Here is a 25,453-nt window from a genome sequence, read left to right on the forward strand (position 1 = left end):
ACGGAAAAGAAAAGGCACATGCGCACTGGTTCGAGCTCGAGCGGAGGCGCCATTGCTTCACATGGTGTGTAGTTCAAGTTTTCCTCCCCACTCATGGAAAGTCAGTTATGCGGACATAATAAAAAGACTCCAAGCCCCAGCGACGGTCGCTGCTCTTTTTCTCGTCGAGCAGGGGGAGTAGTCACAGCTGGAAGGATAATAAGATGCGCATGAATTTACAATCTGGAATAAAAGATAAGAGAAAATTAATGCACGGAGCGGCTCGTCTCAGCGAGACTCGCTGCAAAACTAAAGTTAGTATGTGTGAGCTGTGGGCTGTGCCGGAGTGCTTTCTGTGTGACTTGTAACAAAGTGCAGAAGAATAAAGTTCCGACTGTGCTTCCCTCACTTGATGGAGTCGAAAAGTTTCTTCAGCCCTCTCACAATGGATCGAAAAGCGCCCTGCGCCGAGAGCGAAGGTAAAGTATCCTGTAAGAAACGTTTAACTCGACGTTTGGCTTTAACCCGACTGTACCGGGAGAGAGAGTGTTCAGCGGCCAGGCTCAGAAAGCGCAGATTCGGGGCTTGTATAACTTGTTTTGCTGGCATTCTCGGCTCGGGTTGTGTTCTGCCAGCGAGCCAATCGAAAGTGGGAGGGGAGCAGATGTTCAGAAGCCTCGGTTCCAGATGTTTGTGGGGTTTGAATCCGTACAAACACACAAGTGATGCCCTTTATCGACGTTTGCGCGTCTTGTGGCCTGCTGTTTTGGCGTTTTACGCGCTCGCGTACAGTCGCCTACTTACAACTTTCTCACAGTTAGCACAAGTCGAGAAATGTAGCGAGAAAATTTAAAATAATTGAAATTATAGACAAGCCCCAAACTTTGGGGGCGTGCTTTGCTCCGAACCTTGCAGATAATAATAAATGACTTTATATTTGATTTGAAAAAGCCCTGAATAAAGATTTGTGACAAACGTAAAATGAAACGTCCTCTTAGTGAATCCAGCTCAGTGTCTTTACACTGTAAGAACAGCAGCTGATTCATTCATACACCCTGAATGCTTTTCACAACTGTTTTCAGATATGAGAATGCTTCTCGTTAAAAAGTAGTGTGTGTGTGTGTGTGTGTGTGTGTGTGTGTGTGTGTGCGTGTGTGTGGTGACAGGCTTCCTGTGGTCAGAGTGGATTACTGACTTCACTAAGGAGAAGGAACAAAACTCCAGGATATGAAGTGTGTTGCTGTGATTTCACTGCAGAGGCCTGCGTATTGTTCAGACACTTCTCCTCCATCACCTGTCAGTCTGGTGACAGAGCTCGGGCGGTGTGAGCTCCAGCGGGTGGATAGGCTGTTAGTTTGAAAAGGACAGTATCATTTTGACAATAAACTGACTGTTACTGATGAAGACCAAAGATTCCCCCTACCAGGAGTTCATCCACAGAAACCCAGCTGTGCTTTTTTCTGCCAGCCCTCACTGATTCCTCCACTGTTCAGACGTTTACGTTGCAACTGGAAGAAACCCAATGTCTGCCTCCTCTCCCCCATCCTTACCTCGAGCCTTCCTCCACTCTGTCCATCTGCACCACCCGTCCTTGCCATCCACCCCGTCTGGACCCATCTACACACGGCTGTCCAACGGCAGTCACAACGCCCCCAGCCCCACCAGCTCCCGCAGCTCTTTCCATGGGGTGTCCTTCCTGCTGCAGATCGGACTGACCAGAGAGACGGTGAACCTGGAGGCCAGTGACCTGTCGCTGTCTGCTGTGAAGGACCTGGTGTGCTCCATAGTGGATCAGAAGGTAGGGACGTCTTCATTCATTCTTTATTATACTTAACAGTCTATTTTCTGTCATAAAGGACGTGCTTCACCTTCATTGTTTTCTTTAATCTCTTCTGAAATGAAGTGTATTGCACAAAAACAAGCTCGCTATCTGCAGGGAGCTTGTTTTTCACAGTGCAGCCGTGATATCAGAGGCTCAAGAGGACCAACGTGACGAAGCACCAGCATGTGTTTTGCCATCTCCTACCATATTCATCTGTTTTGGTTTTGTTTTCCAAAGCAGACATCTGCGCCATGTGGCTCCCAATGAGTCAAACGCCGCAGAAGCATGCACACAACAGCATCGACGCTCCTCCAGTTACGGTCTACTAGCGCCTGTTATTTATGCTGCTGTGTAAGGTCACTGGACACGATGCAAGTGCAAGTACAAACTCATATGCACGCGCATATATGAAGTGGTTTTGTGCCCGCTGTGCATCTTGAAGCATTTTTTTTCACATGGTATTGGTGAAGGAGTTCAGCCTCAGCAGAAGAACCGGCTTTAAGCACAAGTATAGGTTGCATCTTTCAACAAACGAGTGCTGTGGCGCGTTTACCTCGCCTTACTTTCGATGTTCTTGTTGTTTTGTGGTGAAACTGGTCAGAAATTTATAGTCATACTGCATGTGCGTGTGTGGGCTCTTTTTATAATGTGTGAAGTAAGAATGAGGGTTAAACATTTTAATTTCCTTCATCTGAAACAACCTCATATAAGCACAGCAAAGCCGCAGTACCCCAGATGTTATGGCCGTCATGTGAAGTGGTTTTCTTGTCCATAATCATATAATAATTACAAAAAGGACAAAAATAGTATTTGGTATAAATTGGAAAGTTAAACACTGTATTTGCACAGTGAAAAAAATCGTAGTTCATATCTATCTGCTAAATGTGTGGCGTTTCTAACCATTTATAGGTGCTCTTATAGGTGCTGTACTTAACAGTTGTGAGGGATTAATAGTATGCAAAGCCTATTGGAATAATGAAATGGCTTCTGTGTGCATGCACATGTTTAACCTCTTGCAAATAATGATGATTACTCCATTTGTGTGTGTAATTATCATTGAGTGCATAAAAAGAGAGGGTGATTAAAAAAGCACTTTCATCAGCCACTAGAATCTGAACATTTATGTAGGTCAGAGCCGCGCTGGTCTTTGAAGTCATGATAATTACAATTAAAAAGGAAAAAAAAAGGAATTAGGAGCAAATTTGTGTGGAACAAATGGGAGACTGTGCGGGAGCTGTGTGCGCCGAGCCCGCGTCCTTTGCTTCGTGTTGTCCAAGTTGACATTCCAGAGGAGCAGGGTAATGTTGTTGTTCTTTACGAGGTCTGCTGATTCTCACTAGCTAGCTGGTTATGAACAGTTCTGGTTCACAGAGCAGAAAATCTCATCGCTGCACAAATTTGCATGGATCTCGTAACATATTGGTGCAGAATGTGCAACAGGAAAAGGTGAGGAAACACGATGCTTTAGAAACACACCTTAAAGAAAATCAGTGCAGCGCCTGCATTTTGAGTTGAGATCCAACCGAGATAAGGTCCGGCTTTATCTCTGTATCACATGCGTTCATTCAAAGATGGCGGGCAGTCTGATAAGATGTGCCAGGTGATTATAAAATTTATGGCCAGCAGTCATGCGAGCCTATAAACATCTGACCACGCTGTATATCTTTTCATCATAATATACTGTACATCATCACCACAGAACACATCCAGTCTGTTCATCCACATTAGTGTGCAGTGCTTCTATTAAACACTGCCAGAAGCAGTGCACTGCTTCAACTATTTCATGAAATCCAGCCATATGGCTTTGATATCAGTGGAAAATATGACTGTAGGCCTTGTGTGCTTTCAGTCCATCCCTGCCTTCTTTTCTAGAATATGCATGACAGCGGTGAGCGATACAGAGTCCGCTCATCCCGGCCAACTTTCCCAGCTGAGGATCTCTGACCTTAGCCGGTCTAGCCGTTGACAGCAGTCCCAGGATGTCTCCAGTCAGCACAACTTCAGGTGTCTGTCAGCGCGGCCGAGGCAGGAAAAAGCGTTCGACTTTATGTTGTAATATCTGCGCGGAGATGGAGTTTGGATGGAAGCGTATTCCCCCTCTGTGGTGCCGTTTCCTCCGCTGAGAGCTGGCCTGCTTCACCAAGTGACTCACCGCTCAGCCATGCAACAAACAGGGATGCTTATCCCAACTCAGATCTGTGCAGTTCAGTGTCAGCCTTTCTGCTGTGTCAGCTGTTGTGAGCTTTCAGTGTAGAATCTGGTTGCTTACAAACCACAGCGGATATAACATTGACGTCTTGTTAGTCGATACATTTGTATTCAAACGGCTGCACAGTCTGTCCACCTTTGTGCTGATCATCCAGGTCTGGCCGCTGTGCCAGCAGGGCGGGATGGCAACTTGGATCCACTTTTCTTTCTCAGCGGTGTCCTTGAGCTCTTTTGTTTAGATAGCATAAAGAAGTCGATGCCCTACTGTCTGCTGTCTGAGCCAGGGTTTTTTCCCTTTAGACAGCCAGCTCCTATCTCCCACTGACCGGCTTGATTAGTAAACCAGGACTTAATGAGTCCCACTAACAGAATATCTTTTGAATTATTGCTGTTATTACAGGTTGTTGTGAAGGTTTTATGTGATCTGCCTCTTTAGACACACATATTGTCTCTAATCGGTACGTTATGTGCTTTAATATTTAAGATAGAAAAATGCTTGCAGCGCATCGCTCTGCACAAACACTCTTCTGCTGCAGTTGCTCTAGGAGGGTATCGTGAAATCTGCAGTCACATTCCTTTGGTATCTCCTTAAAGCTTGTGATCATAGCTTAAGGATGAAAAACTTGTTTTCTGATCAGCAGAGTGCTTTACTTTGCTATAGTTTTCCTTTTGAGCTCACTTTTATCTGGAATATACTGTATTTCTAGTCCAGCTGTGGCTCTGAATCATGCCTCAAAGGTTAATATTTAGTAAACTATCCTTATAGTATTGAATGAGTCTCTCTGTTTCACATGGGGTCGTGCAACCTTTTATAATAGCTGCGCATTGTATAGTTTTTCTTCGGCTCATTCTTCTTCCTGCTAAACACCCGACCAACCACATGACTTGGCTGCTTCTACAGAATAGATTTTCTTTCTGTTCTCTGTGTTGATGTGAAGTTGGTTTTGATAGTAGCGGTTTGGCTCGTAATTACCAACTTATAGTGGTTAGGTCAACCTTATTCTTGCGCACCCTGACGCTGATAAGTTCAGTCTTTTAGAGCAGCTTTTGTGGTCACTGCTCTTGCGATCTGCTGAATGCTTAAAAGTGTAACTTTTTTATTGTCACCACTTGGCACAAGAGCATCAACCCTAAGCCAGGCTCCTTGAAGACTGTGAGAAAGGAGGAGGGGAGCCAGCCGTAGGGTGGAGGAGACCAACCCCTGTCAGGGTACGAAGAAGCCCAGATCTAACCCCGCGATGGCTCCCTGATCACAGCCTTGTTTCACCAGCCGGGTCCCGACTCCTCTGGTTTTGGGGGTTTGATGAATGGCGTGAGATAAACATCCAAAGCGTCCAGTTGTTGAATGCTTCCTGTTTGGTGTCGCCCAAGTCCTCTCTAGCAGCCAGCAAAGGGAGCAGCGTCGGGACAAAAGTTCACGACTCCCAGTTAGCCAGCTGGTCAGCCTGGTGAGCCAGTCAGCTACAGAGCATTCTTCTTTGCCCAGGCATTTTTGGAGGATGATGTGATGTTCCTGGGTATGGGTGGGATTCGAGTGTTATGAAACTCAGACGCGTGAGGCTAAATTCTTGCTGTGGTCGGAGTGAATATTTGACAAGTTGTAAGGAGCGCTGTAATGCCGATTTCACGGTTAACACAGATTAGTTTTCATTCCTGTTCAACTGTATTTAGTGCAACAATAGAATTTTCTGATGAATGTCGGCAGCAGCACGTTTGATATGTTTGAATTTACAGGGGAACTTGGCATCAGTTAAAAGTTTCTCTATCAAAGGCGACGATAAAGTTTAGCAGGAGGAAGGAAATTAGATTTTATTTGGCACTGGAGATGGAAAGAGAGCATGTTAGCTTTATGAATACTTTAATTTAGCCCTTAGGATGTTGATGCTTTTTCACTACAGCTGAAAATGCAATGAAAGGCCTCAGCCGCAGGTTCCCCCATTGGTTTTGTCAGCACTGTAACTCCCAGTCTCTGGTTCAGAGCTCTGCAGCTGCCTCTGTAATTAGCCAGACAAAGACCTTTTTGAGTCAGAAATGGGCCGTGTTGGACAACACACAGGAAAAAAGCAAAGTATTATAAAAACAGAAGGGTTTGGATCGCTCTAAACCTTTGAGTAATATCACTTACATGATGCAAGGTAACAGCTGGCGAAGAAAACAAGATCAGCTCAGAATTCTCCTCCAAGATTAATTAGACTGAGTTGCAACAGTGCAGAAGATTTGTGTTGGTCTGCATTCGTACGTGTACGGGACAGCGAGGCCTGGGAATGGAGCCATTTTAATACCCGCGGGCTCCGCGAGATATAGAATCTGTCCTGTGCTGAGCGCACAGGAGGCCCTGTAGGAAGCATGGGCACATTATAAAAATGCTGTGCAGTGAAAGATTTGAATAATGACTAAAACTGCTGTCAGCAAACTGAGCTGGAGCTTTACAAACAATAAACCGAGCTATTGAACGTAACATGACGCACTCATGACAGTGACAAAACACTGAACAGGTTCCTGCCTTGCACTTCCTGTCACCACTGCACAGATCTACAAACAGCTGTCTATGTAGCTCCCCCTGTTAATACTGAACTTTTTCTTTGACTGCCATTAATAATTAAGAATTTTTTAATAAATCATGCTTTGATAATTGTTTTTTTGGTGGTTTTTGTTTTAAAAACACCTTTTCCAAAGGAGCTGTTTTTTTTCTTGACCAAAAAATATATATTTGTGCTACAGAAGCTACAAAACGATCGTATTAATCTGCAGTTTTTACTTCCTTGTTTGTTACATATTTAAAAACTTTCAAATGAAAAGAAAAAAAACACTTTCTTTCTGTATCTTTCTGTCTTTGATACATTTAGGATTACAGCTACAGTAATAAAGTACAAATGTGAGACCTGTTTATTTTATTTGCTTGTATCACTAACTCATAAATACCCCTTCTGGAAGAAAAGCATTGACAGAAAGGCAGAGGAGACATAAACAGGTTATAAGGGGAAGGAAATAAGAGGTGAAAACAGCATCAAAGAAGTGCACAGATGGAAAATGGAGGCTGCAGTTCACATCGACCAGCGCTAACCGAAACACATGGGAAATAAATCACCACCGTCTCCCTCGCTGCTTTTCTTTGACGCTATAAGGCCACATGTAAATGTTCCTATGAAGCTAGCTGACATGTTTCGCCCCAGAGGACGTCTCGACATCACACGTGTGATCTGCATAGGGCCAGACGTTTCCTGGAAAGCACATTGAGCTTCTTCTCAAGGAAAAACGAGTCTCTCCAGTGTAAAGCAAACTTTTGGCTTTTAGCCTTTTCCCCAACATTTTGGTGTTCGTTTGAAGGCACGCTATCGTATTCCAAAGCCATAGAGCCAGCTAAATGGATATCAGGATGGGATTGCCGAAGAACAAAAGTCCTCCATGTACAAATCAAAAGCCAACGTGCACGAGGAATCTATCAATTTCCCCAGTCTTGGAGTAATTTGTGGAAAAGGGAGAGAGAGAAGAAAAAGGAAAAAAAATATCTCTGAAGTTAAGTGAGCTAAGTAATTTCTACCATCTGCAGTGCACATTTCTACCGCCTTGCTCTCCTTTAAATGTAAAGTGGCAAGGCAGAGCACGGGGCCTGGCCGCAAAAGTCAGTGAATGACAGAGTGGAGAAGCGTGGTCCTCTCTGGGGAGAGGGGGCAGGGGAGGCTGGGACAGCCCTTGGCAGTCCCTGCTTGGGGTGCAGAGGGGGTTGTGGGCACTGCGTGGCTGATGTTCTGTGCCAAAACCATCAGTAGAAGCCACTTCTGCCACCAATCACGGCTTCGCCTTGGGCTGTCTGTGCTTCTTGGTTGCTCAAATGTCCTTCATCATATTTTAGCCAATGGTGGGAGATAACGTGGCATCGCTCCAATCCCCGCTAATACGGACTCAAAGAGCTCCATCGCAATTATATTAACGTGGCACGCAGGAGCACCGCAGAGCTATTTAATGCTCGTACATGCTGGTGACTTTGTCTTTGCAAAGCCAACCACATGAAGTGATTTAGGAGCACTTCCCGAGAGATTCCTCGAGTTTCCATTCATAAATTTGTTACCGTGGCATAACGGATGTCTTACTTCACCTATTCATGTATTCATTAACAGGCCTTCCTCTGTTGACCAGCTTCTAACTTGACTGCACTTGCTGACAATGTCAGCATACTTAGAGGACTTCAAGCATGACAAATGCTGAAGAGAAACAGTTAAAGCCGGTGTAGTGACGAGGACTCTGCGCTACACCACATTTGTCCGCTCGACGCAGTTAACCACTAATGTCACTTCTCTGACTCGAGGAGCTCGTAAACTGAAAATGCAGAAAGTTGCTTGTTTGTGACCTTAGCAGTTAACATCAGAACCGTGTGCACGTCACTGACTGACATGCAGTGGCCGTACAGTCGTATCACTTTGGCGTTATTATCGATCCCTGCAGCACGAGCACGTCACAGAGTGTCTTGTTCGCTGCTGTTTTCTCAGCGCTCTTTGCCTTTCCTGTCTCAGTGCAGAGAGTGATCTGTCAGACTGATAGGAAGGTGGCAGAGGAAGTGAAATTACATGTTGATACAACAAGAATACAACAACAAGCTCTCCGACTTACAATTGGGAAACGTCTCAAGAAATGCACATCTATGAAAAAGCAGCACCCCAGGCAAAAGGGAAAGAAAAGTTTGGTTTGTTTGAACATTTCTGAATGCAAGGGGAGCAGTCAGCCACTTAATTTGGGCTCCTTTTGTCACTCTGTCTCGTTCTTCAGCCGTGCTTGCTGGTTAGTTCCCCTCAGAGCCGCTCCCTGTTTCCATATTCTCTCTGCTCCTGCTCTCCAATCTGCTGTGGTCGGCAGAGCAGCACAGCCCGTTCACTTTGTGTGCCTGCGTTCAAATGGCTTTTCTCTACCCTGCACTTGCTATTATTCTTGTCTGCGTGTTTAAACATTTAGAGAAATTGCCTCTCGGTGGCTGTTTTGAAGGAGGTGACAGCTAGAGTGTTGGAATTCGGCCGGACTGCTTATTTAGCTTTAGTTTTCCCTTTTCAGAGGTACATTTACGCGAAACTGTGTGAAACAAAGGCATGTCTGTAAAAGCAATTCTTCACTGTTACTCGAGAATAAAGTAAAGCTTATGCAGCTAGTCCTGAGCTACTTTCTGCTGCAGAGCCCACAGCAATTATTAATGCTTTTGTTGAGCAACAGCAGCCTGTTTCTACATCCTGCCATTATTGCACACCTTCTGACCTTTTGCTCTAGCAGAACAAGAGAAAGTGCAGTTGCCATCAATCTCACAAAAATCCCCCCCAGGTTCACCTGTTTATTTGCCCCCTGTGGAGGTGAATCTGGCGGCCCTCTCTCGCTTCTCCAGGTCACAGAGAGGAGATGGAGTATGTGCTGCAGTATATCTTTGGGGTGGAGGTGCTGGCTGAGGATCGCAACGGAGCAATAACTCATCAGTGGCGTGCGGGGGCCTGGCCAAGCATGTCTTAGATCACACTGCTGTCTTCCTGCGAGGCCTTAGATCCTGTGACTCAGCCTTCCTCTCCTATGCCTGGCCTCTGGGCGCTGTTGCATATAAAACCCGCACACAGAGATGCTTGCTGGCGCACACCCACACGTGTTGGAGATGCGTCACTGAAGAGGGATGAGGCAGGTTCTGTCATGCATGTATAAAAAAAACTTGGTGTTGTTCGGTTGGAAGCCGCCTGGCTCTCGTTGAGGATACAGTGGCTAGTAACCAAGCAGTGACCTCACCACCATTATCTCGACTTCATTGCAGCGCTTTTGTTCTTAAGGCCAAATAACGATAGAAGGGCATTGTTCCTCCACATCCAGAAGAGCCTGCTGAAATTACTATAGGATTTTCTTTGGAGTGCTTCACAGCTACGTTTGATAAAAGCAGGAGGACGTTCTGCTTTTGTGGTTGATGTAAATCGGGTAAGGGGTATAGCTTTCCCAGAGTCTCTTGGTGATTGAAAGAGGTCTAGAATGACAGGTGTAGAGTTTTCCACTGTGCTGTGGTCTGGAACAGGCAGCTGACCTAAACTCAGTGGTTAGACTTGCAATTCCTCCTAGTCCGGACCAGAAATGTAGATGCACACATGTTCACATAGATACACAGATATACGCACACAGCCTTCCACCTACAAAAACAAGAAAAGCAGCAGTGAATTAATTGCATCTGTACGTTTGGCACCAATTCAGACCCGTGCATTCATCATCTTGCAGAGCGTGTCAGCTACGGCTAAACCAGGCGCAGATTTATGTGAAAGTACACAGGGTGAAAAGCTGTTTAGTGTCCAGAGACGCTGGTCAAACTGCGGCCGCACAAAGAAGCAGAGTGAGTCTGTCTTCTGTGCAAAGTGGGGGCTGCGAGGGCTTTGAAGGAGCTGTGTTTCTGTGTCATGCATGCTGAAATTTGTCAGATATATTTAAACAAAATCAGGCATGTTTCTATTAATATGAAAAACTTGCTGCTGTGTTCCATGATGACACAGCCTCATGCAGTAAAAGCTATGAATGAACCATGAGTCGTATGCGACCACATGGAAGAAAACACGTTAGTCAGCCTCTAGAGTGAGAAAGTCACAGCTTCTCTTGCTGCTAATTCACCACGTGAGTTTCCTTTCCGTTGCATGCGGCTGCTTCTGTCGATTACCCCCAGTGAAGTCTTCCTTTTGCAGTAGAAAAGGAGCGGACGTCGCCAACACATCGTGAACATGTTATGGAGAGTGGTGGGATCCATTTGCTTAATCTGAAAAAAATGTGCAAAGATTCCTTCTTGAGTGTAAACCATTTGAGGGGAGTGCTTCTTCAGTCAGCTGCACGTACCTTTCAAATCCCTTCCAACCCACTTTTACTTCTGCCTCCAGCTGCAGCGTGTTGTTCTTGGCCTGTGCATGCAAACGGAGGAGCAAACAGTTTTGCTATAGAAATCAGGCATGCACTCGGACGGTTTCGTGCACTCGGACGGTTTCATGCACTCGGACGGTTTCGTGCACCGGCTGCAGAGCAGAAGCGAAGCACTTTCTGTGCATTCGCCTGATTCATCGTGGACCGTTTATTCGAGCTCAGTCGAGTCATGCTGGTTCTGTATAGATGACAGAGTCTCTGAAACATGTAGAAATAATCCTATATGAAAATGTTTTGCCTTATTAAATCGGTCGACTTTATACTCGGTCGTCTCCAGCTTTATTTTGAAGTTGCCTGAAAATCAGTGACGTTACAGCTTTAAGAGATGAAGCTCAGCCTGGACAGATCCAGGCTAGATTTTTCCACCTGATTCCGGTATTGAAAGTATCAGGATGGGATGTCGATCTGTTCCTTTAATACCGTGATATCAAAAGCGTCACGCCTCCTTTCGTGCAGCCATGTGGTTTTCATTCCACTGCACTTGCTCCTTGTGTGTGACATCACTCAGAGGTGCAATGCAACATGTGTCGTTCAGCATGTGAATTTCATTCATGTGTTTGTTTGTTTATGTATTGGTGGTTATGGGAACGCTCGAATTGACTCGCAAGATCTTTTCTTACTTCCTGCATTTAGTGGGATAGACTTTCTCTGCTGCATAAACCTGGTAAGAAGCACGTTACTTAATTAGCTTGATACTGTGAGGACATCTTCACCATCAAAGTGAATCCATTCAGCTAAAGTGAATGGAAACTGTTACTGGAGGAGCCAAAACACATAATGTTACAGAAGACAGTGGAAAGCCAGAGTGTTTCCAACATGCCCTCTTCTGACGCATCCGTCCAAGTGACAAATTCATTATTTGGCTGCCGTCGTTGCCCACATCTAGTGCTCTTGTAATTTGCAGTGCATGAGTGACTTGCGCCATGCTGTGTGGAAAAAAATTGCCTGGTATTACATTAATAATGTGCAATGAAAACAAATACAATTCCACTGTTGACTTTAATAAATGAACAAAGTTTCCACATCGCGTTTGATGTGACTCGAAGAAAGTAATTACACAGCTTTCCTCCAAGATTCGTGTGAGCACATAATTGGATTTTCCAATGCAGCCGTTGGACTAGTTGAAGTATTGAAGTGTATTTTCCTCTGTTGTGGGAGTTAAAAAGCACGTCAAAGTCAAACAATGGTTTCCCCATTGTTTTGACATGAAAACACTGTTGTCCTATTTGTGAAATCCTCACTACAGTCTGTCGGTTTCACAACAGACTGCGGAGCTCGTCGGCACAGCGCGCGCTGCCTTTTAAATGTGCAACGCATCAGAATGAATCAAGTCAGGATTGTAGCTGTTAACCCAGTTTGAACAGATGCCGTCTTTTCTTATTGGCCTCTCATTATGATGCTCGCTCAGATACAGAGCAACAGAAAACATCGTCTTGTGTCTTCTGGTTCGGTGTCTCTGGGCCACAGCGATCTGTGCCTTAGCACTGTTAAATAATTACAAGGTTATCAGTCAATAGATTTATTTATCTGCTGAATAAAAGCACCTTGTATCATGCCGATCTTGTGACAGTGTTTATCTTGCCACCTCGAGCAAAATAAACAAGAGTCTTTTACCTCCTGACTCTGGTTAAATGTTTCACAAGGATCCCGATGAAACGTTTTAGGTTGTGTTGGAGGTTAGATAATCTTTTACCCTTTGCTTCTGTAATGTTTTTACATATCTGTGGTTCAGTATAAGAAAATCCATTAGTTTTCACATTTACACCGGAGAACGCTGCCCTGGCCTTTAAGTACATATCTGCTCAAGGACATTGCAGAGGAAACATCTACAGTTTCCAAGCTTGATGTAAAGTTTTCCGTGCGCTCTAGCATTTTGTTTCTCTTAAGGTGACCATTTGATTGAAATGCTAAATAATAGTAACCGACTTCAGTCTCATATCTCATGTAGGGAGGTGAAGTTTGACTTTTAGAAAAGCAGTAAGAATCTGGACACCTGGAAGACCTGGGCTCTGTTTGCTTTTTCTAAACTATCCTGCTTCTGGCCATATCTGATTTAGTTATTTGCAGTGTTATAAGGAAAAATGGCACAATCGTTTGAGTCAGAGTATCCAGAAATATTCACATGACCATGGGATGCCAGATGTAACAGGACCTTTTTTTAAATTTTGGCATTTTATAATCCTTTTGCCAGGAAGACTATTTAGAAAGCTTCTCGTGTCGGTGCCCTGAAATGAGAATGAATGAAATTGGCTATAATAATTATAATGTCAGCTATTCTGTATTTTACAGTTCTACAGTTTTCCTGAGTATCCGTACATTTTGCAGCGTCGATGAGACAAATATGCGGTTTCACGTCAGCGTTGTCAAACTTTAGCCATACTTTTCTTACTTTCCATAAACCACAGCATCAAAGGATTAATCAAGAAAATGACAACTAGATGAAAATAACCGTGGTTTGCAGTTCTGCATTCTTGTGCAGTGCTGCGTGTTGCACACGAGCAGCATTGTTTCCATCGTCCAACTTTTATCTCCAGCGCTGCGATGATGAGCTGGACGTTTAACTGTCGCTGTCCTCCACGTCTGTCTGGCCCGCTGCCACACCAATAAAGGTGTTAGGCAGCCCGAGGTCAAGCTGCATGCTTTTCCTTACTGCGAACACGCGGCCATCTGTCAGAGCCTGCGCGATGCTCTTAGCGCCGCTTCACCCTCACATGCAGCGAAACACAAATGTTTAACCACATAATCAGGTGCACGCCATCCTGTTTCACAACAAACTCATTGTCCTCTGTGACTGAGGCCCTCGTGCAGGAATTGTACAGCAGCCGCACAGAATACATGAGCTACGACTTGTGATTCATTTCACTCATTTATCATTTTGTGTCTGATAGGAATAAGCATCAATATTCCTCAAAGCTACACCTTTTTTCTTTTTCCAGTCAGATCATTTTTTCTTGGCCGTCTTGAGATCATTTGTTTTTGGCTTCTAATAAAATGGGACCATATTTCAAATCTGTCCCGCTCTTTCCTTCATCTCCTGCCTCTTACCCTCTTTCCTTACAGCAGGATTTAGCATATCAATGGCGGATTAGTTCGTTTAACAAAAGCTTACTACTGCAAAGCCCCTTTCCACTTGTCTTTCCAGCCTGACTTGTGGACCTCACACAGCTTCTCCTCGCCGGGGTCTTTGGTGTACGTGTGTGGTCGCGGCTGCTCGGCTGAATGGACTCTCGTTCGAAGATGACAAAAGACGTGCTTAGTCACTACGGGCTTCGGAAATGTATGCAGCAGCATGTGTGGGTGATGGTGTGTAAGGACGTATATGTGCACAGGCACACGCTGGAGGTGAATGGTTTATTTTTACATGCGGGAAGGAGAGAATGTATAAATGCAGTGCTTTATACGTCCATCCACCCGCAGGTCGGCCTTCGGCTTTCCCTCTACGCCTGCGATCAGAACAACAAACTGTTAAAACGTTGTCCTAAACCTGCCAGTCTATTGTTCTTGTACCATAGGCTTCCTCTTACTTTAGTAGGGCATGGAAAAAAGTAATGTCCTCTGCCCTTGGAGCTGCTATGTTCTTGCCTGCAGATGCAGATGCTCTGGAATGGGACTCATTCTGTACAGTGGAAAGTGCTGCACGAGGAGCCAAGAGGAGGTGACTCAAGCTGGCTAGATATGGGCATCAACCTCAGCTTTTGTGTGTGCGTGTGTTTGTGTGTCCAAGTGCAGGCGTGTCAGGCGGGTGGAGGAAAACCTTACCGTGACACTGCAGCCGGCTCAGGAAGGATGCCCCCCTCCTCCCGCCTTTGGTGCTGATGGTTTGAGCCATACAGCATTAATCACCTGAAAGCATGACAGGATTAGGATGTAGATATGTCAGCCGAGGCATCGAGCTGGAAAGGTTTCGTTCTACAGTCGCGTGCCTTGTTTTTACACTCTGAGCAAAATCAGCTTCTCATGCAGTTTGAATATAACTGAAATAGTCTTCATATATGGATTATGTTGCCACGTAGTTGTTGTTGTGAGGTCAGTGCACAGGTTTACGTCATGACTGAGCAGGAGTAAGGATACAAATAGAAATACATTTTTCATTCATGGAGTCATGGGGAAAATTAGCCCAGCGTGCAATAAGGAGGGAGGCGTCTGTCCTGACAGGTAGTCAGCCAACGAGAGTGTTAACGTCTGAGCAGCAAGCATTTTGTGCAAAAGTGGAACATCTGGAGAACAGGAAGAGAACATCCAGGCTGTCGCTGCACATGCTACAACTTCTTTTGTTCTGATGATTCCCAGTTTGATCAGACAGGTTCCAGATGGTGCTGCATGCTGGATCAAAATCTAATGGTGCTTTTCTACGCTGATAAGCCCACCTCCAACACCACGGGATGAAATGCAGCCAGAAACCATGACAGCGCCTCCACCGTGCTTTACAGAAACTGACTGTTGTAGCTCTCTCCTGACCTCCCCTTCTACTGAGTCGTTTCCGATGAAAGTCTCATCTCTCAGGTCCCGTGTCTGGTCTTTACTGGGCTTTATTTTTATTTATTCATAAGCACATGACCTTCAGATACTGCTGAGCTGCTGTAGGTAGGTTTTTAAGCCTGCCTGCTGTTTCATCTTTTGTCCTCCACTTGTTGTTTCCTTTCATGTTTTTAAGGACACATTTCACACCATCCTGAGATACTCCAGGTTTTCAGCAAATAGCTCCAAAAACTATTTGTTTGACTTAAGTTGTGTTATCTTTATCATTTTCCATAGATTCAGATGAAGACATGAGAACAAATGATGCGTACTAAGTCCATTTCTTGATTTAGGCGCTCTTTTTATGCTCGAATGATTGTGTGGTGCTTTAACAAGGAAACCATAACGTTCCTGTGAAAATGGACTGAAAATGGGAGAAAAAGCAGCCAATGTCATAATAAAATGAAAGGGAATCAGGGGTGGCTCAAGACTTTTGCACACTACCATATTTGAAAATTTTTGTTATTAGAAGACATTTAATTTTTTTCTTGGAATGAGCCTGTTGAAAGTGCATGAATGCTTTTGTAAGCACCCCACTGTTGGGCCTTTCAGTGGAAAAAACCATTGCCGTATAATTTCCCCTGGGGGACACTGTTCCCCTCCACAGCGGGAGTTCCGAGTGCATGTTGGGGGCAGGGGTCCAGCTCCTTTATTACAATGCATCTGTATTCCACTGCTGACTGAAGCACCATCGGTTATCGGTTGCTTTGCAGAATTTACATTTTTACCTTTAGGCATTTCATCCTTCTGGCTTAGTTGACACAAGTCATGTGATACACTCGTGATTTCCCCAGGCCATCAATCTGTCTCGCTTTCTCTCTCTCTCTGTGTTTCTTGGCAGTTATAAGCCACCAGGTGTCTTATGTGTCCTGTGCCTAGACACTGTACCAACCCCTGGTACTCCCAGGACACAGTGGCATTGTTCTGTGTGGCCCATTGAATGTGACCCTGGTTCAGGGGGAAACAGCTGGTGGATTCTTCAGTACCAACCTACTTGGCATCAAGGCTGGGCTCTTGCCTTGGCGTTAAACTACAGCGTCACAGTTCCCAATCCGTGTAGGGACAGCTTTGAAAATTCATTGGGGGTCGCTGGACTTTTTCCGCCGTGTCAGGTGTGCAGATGTGTTGTTATGCTGCGCAGGTTCCTGGTATTCAAAGCGCATTTCTCCTTTGAGCTTTGAAAAGTCTGAGCAAAGAGGAGAGATCCTTGCCAAGTAGATGTTCAGTAAGTTTCACTTTGATTTGACCTTTGATGGCGTTTCCTCCTTTTAAACACGACAGACGTGCTGCGGAGCCACAGCACGACAACACTGGGCAAACTCTGCCGTTTCGCCGCATGGACAGTGGATATTTTCATTATAGGCCTATCCCTGTGACAAGAACATGGCTTTCTAAGAGGTTATGGGCTGCCCTCACCACAGGAAGTGACTCAGTATTGACTGGCGCTGCACTTCCTGTATGCTGATTCTTCTGAACTCCTCTCAGGATGTTTACCTTCTCCTTCTCCCCGTCTACCTCTCCCACCCTCTACCCCGCCCCTTTCCCTGGTCATGTGACTTTATGTCGCACACTCAGCTGCAGTTCACGACCAGCTTGTCAAGGTTTGTTTTGGTCAACACGCTGTGAGCGGTGATAGCTGCTGTTGGGCGTTTTAGACACGCTTGAATAATGGTGATTCATCTTATAGTAGAAAGCTGCTCAAATCCAGCGGAAACACTTCAACAGCTAAAGCAGACACATCATCGATTCGTCTTAATAGATGACTCAGAAAACTCAAAGTGCACAATGCAGAACACACGGGTTTAAATGCAAGCCACTCGTTTTGAATTAGTCTGTACTGAATTATTCCAAGTATATAGTGTCGATTACTCTGAGGGAGGAAAGGGGCTCTCTTCCTGAGCCACTGGGTTCACAATACTGCACACAAGCGGTGATGTAAGCTGCTGGAACTGACATAATGTGAGTGTGTGCGTGCTTGAAAAAGAATCAAGACAGCTGGCTGATCCATACCTTTTTAAATGCTCTGTATTAGATTTGAGCCACTGCAGAGCATAACCATAAATGTCCACGTACTGGGCATCGCGTCTCGGGACATTTAACTTTACCGGTATTCGTTATGCCTACAATTAAACTTGCTTATTTCTTTTTGTTGTATCTCCCTTTCTCTCCAGTTCCCGGAGTGCGGCTTCTTTGGCATGTACGACAAGATCCTGCTATTCCGCCACGACTTAAACGATGAGAACATCCTGCAGAGGCTGACTGCAGCTGAAGACATCCATGAAGGAGACCTCATTGAGGTGGTGCTTTCTGGTATGCAAAGCAGTCTGATGTCATTTCGCACCTCACCGTAAATGTGTTTGTACAGTGTATGCACATTTTCCATCCTCTAATTTAAGAGGTCAAAATAGCATTAAGTGAAATGTTAGTTGGCATATTTGTAAAGGAAAAAAAGACATTCTAGAGCTGCGCTGTTGAAGAGTAGAAAATAAAACTTCCCAGTTCAGATTAGTTATCCAGATAGTTTAGCTTACGGCCACATTCAGGTGAGAGCTACATGTGGACTGATTTTAATTAAATGCAGCTGCAGACAAAGAGTGTTACAGTTTGAGCCACTGATGATGACTTTATGCAAACACAGTTTTTTCATGCAAAAGCACAGATATTCGATGATTGGACTTCTGCTCTCAAACATAATTATTTTACTGCACTTCTTCTGTTCGTTGTCTATGCAGAATTAATGTATAATTATTGAGCTTGTGCCTGATTTGCATATTTAGTGATCGTATTTAGCCTTAATACGATGATGCTATCTGTTACTTACATTTTTTTTTTACCTTAAATACTGCTTTTAAGAAAAAATGTGTGTAATTTTACAGCTCATAACTCTAAATACAGAGGCTCATTATCCAAGGCAGATATCTCCCATCCATCCAAGCTCCGCAGCGTTATTTCTGTTTATATTCTCGGGATTTTGAAGGGTTTGTAGAGCTTTTATTCAGAGACGGATTCACTGAACATTCTGTTCCTAAAAACATGGTGGAAACTATTTTTCCTGCCTTTTGATATCATTTTTTATTTATGAGCGATAAAATGAGATTTTTTAAATCTTAAATTCAACAAAGGAAACAAAAAATTTTGAGCTTGGCTTCATCCAGTGTTCATATTTCTGTTTTAGGAAAATATCTAAACGTGTCTTGTTTGCAGCTTAGACATCAGCGTATTGAGTGGTTTTAATAGGACGGATGATTGTCTTAGCATACGTGATAAACTGCTTTACTTGTGGTATATGTTGGAAGTTGTGACCCATTTACCTGCAGTGACTCCCCTAATATAAACCCAGCAGCAGACTTGTTCATGTATTTAGAGGATTATACTATAAACCAAATTCTTCTAAATCTGGCAGCGCACTTCCTCCAATTTGCCCAGTTTTTTCAGTCTTTTCTTATATACAAACTGTGATACAGTGCAGTGTGTTTGCTGGCACAGTGTTGCTGCTGTTTTAGACTTCTAGACTTCCAAAACAGGAGAAAAATGAATATAAAACTCCTCCGAGCAGTATAAACCACGTGTTTGCAAAGTCTAAACAATTGTCTGAAAGTAATACGCTTCAAGTATTCGAGTCAGCTTATTTTTTTTAAATTTTGGGCCACACCTTCATAAACACGGTCTTTTGTGTCTTGTTCGGGGGTCCCGTTGGGGCTGAGATGCTTGTTGTGAGCGTCCGCTGTGCTCTCCCAAAATAAATATTAGTCTTGAGCAATTTTCTGTCATTAGTGAACGAATACAAGCAGACAGTCCTCTCAAACACTTGCTTTCTGTGTGACGTTTGAGTTTTTTCTTTCCATAATTTTCCACCTTTGCAAAACTACACAGGTGCTCGGTTTTTCTTTGTTATTTCCTGCGATGAATGAGCCGGCTTCCTCTGCGGTGTTGAGACCAACAAATGGCTTAGGATATCTGTTCTGCTCCAATCTGTGCTGCTGCTCCATCTGCCTCCACTGGGAAGCACCTGACACCACCTGTGCCGAGTTCCCCCCTCTCTCCTGGGCTGACAGTATTGTTTGCAGGGATTTAGTCAGGGGATGATTGTATAGTTTCAGGATCTGAGGATACTTCAGGCTGAGGAATGTAGACTAAAGACTGGAGAACTTCCTTCTTTTTGTTTCTGTCTGTGTTTGTCTTGTGCTCTCTTTTGTGTCAGTCTCTGTGGCTCGCAATTCCCTCCCCGCTTTCTCTCGTTCTAATCCCCCCCCTACCTGAACAAATCCGTCTGCAGGTGTTAGCGCCAACAGTGGAGCCAGGCGATTTATAACCTGAGACATACCTGCTGAAAACGGCTGTAGAAGATCTCAGATTTGCTACACATGGACACATGCTTCATCTCACAATCTGTGAACGCGACCTTCTTTTTGAGAGGCGCTTTGCATGTCGGACGCTTGATCTTTGCGTGTGAAACACAACCTTTTCCCACCGCGCAGTTTCTCTCTCGTCCTCGTCTCCATTCAGTTTTTCCTCGGCGAGCTTGTTTTTGGATTGCGCGGCTGTGGGAGAAGGACGGTCTGAATATCTCCTTCTCTGCAAGAAGCAGGCAGAAGTGGCTTTTTCTTGGCTGCAAGCTCAAAGAAAAAGGCTTGTTTTTCCTGCAGTAAGTGATTGTAGTAGACCCGCGGAGTGTAAACACGCTCTGATGTGCGGGGCGGCCCTATGCAGCGGACGCTGCGCAGGCCATCTCGGCCCATGAGGTTTGAGGTTTGGCCTGACCGAGTGTCCCTTTGTTCTGTTTCTCACTCCTCCTAAATTCCCACCCACTTTCACAAGCCCCTTATTCACCGCCACGGGCCGCGTGAAATTGATATTTTACAACACCTTCTGCTTGTCATAAATATAACTAACTTGTTTTTGTGAGATGGAAACTTTTGACTCCGAATGGAAACTCGGTGCCTCCGAGCGAACAGATAGCACATTCATGCGAGCCCCGCCGCTCGTGAGAAGCGCTCTGAAAAACAACGTGTCGAGTTTATGTTTGGAGTTGTTTGATACTTATTAGCACGATAACCATTACGTAACACTGTGACTGCTAAGAAGTGGCCAGTTGTTTTGCAGACGCGTGTGCAGAAAGCTCATGAAGGCTGCCTTTCATGTGTCTGTGTGAGAAAGCTGCGCGCCTCTCGACATGTGACCTCGCTGAGCTCTTTCTCCTCTTCTTCCCAAACTGCCAACATCACCCCACCAGCCGCTGTAGTTCTCAACAGCCGCCCCGAATTGTCTCAGATCTTTAATATTCCTGCAAATGTCTGTAAATATTTTCCATTCCAGGGATTATGACATCAAAATGTTTGCTTTCCCATTTGACCTGTCCTGCATTCTTTGCTCAAATTAAGAGATCGGAATCGTTTAACCAACTGCCTTTTTGTTTCCTCCCGTCTTTACTCATATCAGATGCTGCTTTTAAGCAAAGGACGTTTCACATTTGTTTTTTTAAGCTGAAAATGCCTTCATCGGCAAACACAACGAAATGGCGTTAGCACATTTGCTGCTTAACCCAAGAGTAAATATTAACCGTCCCCTCGCTGGTCACTGCTGCCACATAAGTGACTGCATAGGAACAGAGGAGGCACAGTCACACACTCAGGGATATTTGGCAGCATGAGCCTTATCTTACTCATCTTCACATCTTTGATGATTCACAGCCGTGATTAGCCAAGTCTTGTTGCGACAAACTCACTGTGTCTCATTTGACACAGAAATGTGGAAAAGATGAAGACAAATAAGAGAGAAACAGAAAGAGAGACATATTCACGGCTCTGCTGATTCGATATTCGGTTCTTAATAACAAACAGGAATAAAATGCATGTCTCTGGTGTCTTATGGGCGTGCCCTATCACTCGATCACGCTCGTGTGGTGCAGATGTGATGCCCTCTACTGCAGCAGTGAGACATAGCATCCGTGTTTATGTGCAGCAAGTGGAGCGTGTAGAGTAGATCTTCCCTGTGCAAGCTCACATGCACCTACTTACTTACATTAAAAAAATGTATTCAAAAATATTTATTCTTCATCTTTAATGATTTTCTTTAGATTAGAAGTTTCTTTGTGAACTTTTCTATTTTCTATCTTTACTCAAACAACCTCTGCTTTTTGTTTCTAGCTCAAGCCACAGTTGAAGATTTCCAGATCCGACCCCATGCCCTTTACGTCCACTCCTACAAGGCCCCCACCTTCTGCGACTACTGTGGCGAGATGCTATGGGGTCTCGTTCGGCAGGGGCTTAAATGTGAAGGTTAGACGCTCGCACACACAGTGGCACTCACACTTGGATCAATTCTACCAAATTCCCAAGAACTTGGCCTTTATCTGCACCTTCCTTTTTATTGCATCCGCACTCAAACACAGATCCAAAAACACACCACATATCTGACCTTGTAACTGTATCAGGGAGATATAGAGGCAAACAAGAACAATGTGGCGCAGGCACAGTAGCCGTTGAAATGCTTGACATTCAGATCCCAGTGGACTCATGTCGCGCTCGCTTTCCTTACATTTTTTCACATTGTTGAATCATACTTGAAATATGTTCTTGTGTTTTCGTGTCAAGTTCTCCGCTGACAGCGAATTAAGTTTAAAGAGAGAAGATTTATTCACCAGTGAAACATTCCTGGCCATAAATTCTCGTACTAAGCCTGTTTATCAGCAGGACCATCTTGTGGCTGATTTGCAAAATGAGACGTTTCTTCACTGCATTTCTTACGATGATGTCATCTTTCCATGAGTTCGGTAACTAATGTGATCTGTTTTTTTGCTTTATTAAGGATGTGGGCTAAACTACCACAAGCGCTGTGCCTTCAAGATCCCAAATAACTGTAGTGGTGTGAGGAAGAGGCGACTGTCCAATGTTTCACTGCCTGGACCATCTCTCTCTGTCCCCCGACCTTTACCTGCTGAAAATGCAGTGGTTGTCCTGGATGAGGTAAGCTCGGATTGCTGTGAGTGTGACTGGATGAAGGTGCTCGGATAGAGAAAGAGCAGCGTAGAGGAATTTTAGTAGCTGCGAATTCTCTGAACAGAAGGGAAAATGTGAGGATTACTGTTTTATCCATATGTAAAATGAACTCACTGAAGCGTTGTCTTAAATGGAAAAAATGAAGACAAATGAGGGAGAAGCAGGAAGAGAGACATATTCGGAGCAAGTATGTGTGGCAGGCAATCCACATGCAGCTCACAGGCTCTGCCTCCACTGTTAAATGTTTCTAAACTTATCAAATGTGGCTCTTTTCCACGAGTGAACCTCCTGGGCCCTGTTGTAGAATACCACTGATGCAGAAAATTGAATTGTGCTGCACAGAGCTCTGTGGAGAGATCCTCAGCGAGGTCTTACGAAACCGTTTTTGCATAAGCCCACACTGAGATATTCCCCTCTTGTCTTTGTCTCTCCAAAAGGTCACCAGGAAATGTAATTATGTTAATGACATTAAAAGTCCATAGAAGTCCAAGTTTATGTATCTGCTCACTTGTTGGCAAAAAGTGAAGAAAACTCCATTCCTGACAGATTCCAGACTGCTCCATTTATCCACCAAAAAATCACAACTAAACTCTAATGTGTGGCAAGAGTGACAAATCTGATCGTCTGTTTGGACCAATAGAAGCGCAGACACTACTCACTTTTTTCTTTGATGTCTTTTACTCACATGTCATTACTCACTCTCTTTGTCTGTCACTCACATACTCCCTCTGAGGCTCTTCTACCTCTGTTTTTATCTTATTTATTTATCTTTCCTCTTTCGCTTCCTTCCTGCATATGGTTTTTAATTCTTCCGAATACCCCCCGTCTTCCCCTTTTCCCATCCAACCCCAGCAGCAGAGGTCCCATCAGGAGGCAGGGAAGCGCATCCCGTCCTGGAGCGGCCGGCCTATTTGGATGGATAAGATGGAAAAGACACGGGTTAAGGTGCCACACACGTTCGCCATTCACACCTACACTCGTCCTACTATCTGCCAGTACTGCAAGCGTCTGCTCAAAGGTCTCTTCCGCCAGGGCATGCAGTGTAAAGGTAGGCTGACCAATGAAGATTCCGCTACAGAGGACGTGGAACAGCAGCGCTTTACCAAAACTATCATAACATTTTGTTTCCTAGACTGCAGATTCAACTGCCATAAGCGCTGTGCTTCAAAGGTACCAAGAGACTGTTTAGGTGAGGTGGACTTCAATGGAGGTAAGTTCTACATCATCTTTCAAACTGACAGTTGTTTATTTCTCATATTTGTAATTCTAATAAAAGTTCTTGTGCAGAGCCAGCGAGCCCTGGGCCGGACTCAGACACTACCATGGATACAATGGAGGTAGACAGTAATTACATGGATTGTGGCAGAGGGATGGATGATCCAGATGAACCATCCACTCCGGATGATAGGATGTTTGAAATGGACTCGCCGTTGCTGGACAGGGAGAAGGATGAAGAGCCCATCAAGACTATTAGGTATGAACATACTGGTTAATCCAGGCCAGCTGTAGCCCAAAACTGCAGTCGTTTACATTTGATGTTCCATGGAGACTAAGAGGCACCAGTGACACCAGGGACAAGGACGACTGCTTAACTCTTTCCTTCATAAACACGACATCTGGCGACCTCACCTGTACGCTGACCAGTTTTGCCACCTGAGTTCATGTCAGTAAAGTTGTTGTTTGGGGACCATTAGGATAGTTTGTGGGTTTTTTCAAGGGATAGAAATCAGCCTCACTAACTTCTTTGTTCTCTAGGCAGTCCTTACATAGAACAGACACCGCTCAGTTCAGAAAAGAGCTTCAAGGATTATTCCTAGAAGACAAGTCAGACACGGGATTAAAAAGAAGAGCTAGGGTGGATTGGCCAATCAGGTGGCTAATCTATCAGCTGATGTGGGATGAATGTCAGAGTTCATGCAAACTACCCAGTCCTGGTTTCTGATGTCATTTTTGTATTTTTGTTCTACTCTACTGTAATCGAACAATTGAGTAAAAAGGGATCAGAAACAAGAAGAGGAGGGGAAGACATTCAAGGTTGCTACTCTGATCTAAACTGGGGAATTTGGGGTTATTTTTTAACTACTAGGTCTAACGCTCCAACTCCTCTGTTTATTCTCCAGCTGCAGCAGCAGAGTCTGATGTTTCCTAGAGTGTTACGTAAAACATAAAAAAAGCGCTTCACTTCGTATGAGGGATGTCTCAGGAAGTACCTGCTGTGCTCTGAATAGTGTTTCGTTAATGAAATCATAACTCTGAGTTACGGTAATTGTGATAATCATCACTAAATAAAAAAAAACCTCCTTTTATGTTTGCAGCCCCTCCACTAGCACCAACATCCCTCTGATGCGGGTGGTCCAGTCCATCAAACACACCAAGAGGCGGAGCTCCACGGTGGTGAAGGAGGGCTGGATGGTTCATTACACGAGCAGGGACAACCTGGTAAGACTGATAACCCCAAAGCCCAACAGAGGAGCTTAGCCTGAAACGGCTCTGCCCTAAATGTATGCTGGGGAAACTGTTCACATGTGCTGAAATCAGCACACGAGGTATTTTCCTTGTGAAATAAAATTTTGAACTTCCGAAATATTGGTAGGTGGTCCATATTTTGCCACTAGGACTAACTCGGGGTTTCCATTTAACAGCGGAAGAGGCATTACTGGAGGCTGGACAGCAAAAGCCTGAGTCTCTTCCAGAACGACACCGGAGCCAAGTTCTACAAAGTAAGATTAAAACTATTATTTCTGCCGTGTTCTTGGAAAACCACGGCTTCAGCTCGATCTGGTGCGACGAACTATTATTCATAAGAATATCAGAAAAGCTGCAGCGTCCAGTCTGTGCAGAGTTATATCATGAAAATCCCCACAGTGCTTAGACAGAATTCACCCGCTCTACTGTCTTATGATTCAAACGTGTCATTTAGGAAAGATCTGTTTTCATATTCAGGTATAAAGGCTGTCTGTCATGCTTATGAGTGATATGTAAATAAAATCTACCCGGTGGCAGCCGCGTGACTCAGCTG

General features: G+C 44.5%; 1 protein-coding gene across 2 annotated transcripts in view; it reads left to right on the forward strand.

Annotated features, from left to right (window-relative positions):
* The first annotated feature begins 32 nt into the window (after nucleotides 1-32).
* Nucleotides 33-25,453, forward strand: part of prkd3 (protein kinase D3) — a 33,320-nt gene continuing 7,899 nt past the window's right edge. The window contains exons 1-10 of one of the 2 annotated variants that reach the window (XM_026151623.2): nucleotides 33-458; nucleotides 1,146-1,777; nucleotides 17,608-17,746; nucleotides 21,583-21,714; nucleotides 22,244-22,401; nucleotides 23,287-23,482; nucleotides 23,567-23,644; nucleotides 23,722-23,908; nucleotides 24,750-24,873; nucleotides 25,077-25,154. In XM_026151623.2, the coding sequence (XP_026007408.1) occupies nucleotides 1,502-1,777; nucleotides 17,608-17,746; nucleotides 21,583-21,714; nucleotides 22,244-22,401; nucleotides 23,287-23,482; nucleotides 23,567-23,644; nucleotides 23,722-23,908; nucleotides 24,750-24,873; nucleotides 25,077-25,154 (1,368 nt within the window). In that variant the 5' untranslated portion in view covers nucleotides 33-458; nucleotides 1,146-1,501. The remainder of the gene's footprint in view (nucleotides 459-1,145; nucleotides 1,778-17,607; nucleotides 17,747-21,582; nucleotides 21,715-22,243; nucleotides 22,402-23,286; nucleotides 23,483-23,566; nucleotides 23,645-23,721; nucleotides 23,909-24,749; nucleotides 24,874-25,076; nucleotides 25,155-25,453) is intronic. The other variant, XM_026151624.2, reaches the window with a different exon arrangement.

This window comes from Astatotilapia calliptera, chromosome 19, assembly GCF_964374335.1.
Source record: "Astatotilapia calliptera chromosome 19, fAstCal68.1, whole genome shotgun sequence".
NCBI lineage: Eukaryota > Metazoa > Chordata > Actinopteri > Cichliformes > Cichlidae > Astatotilapia > Astatotilapia calliptera.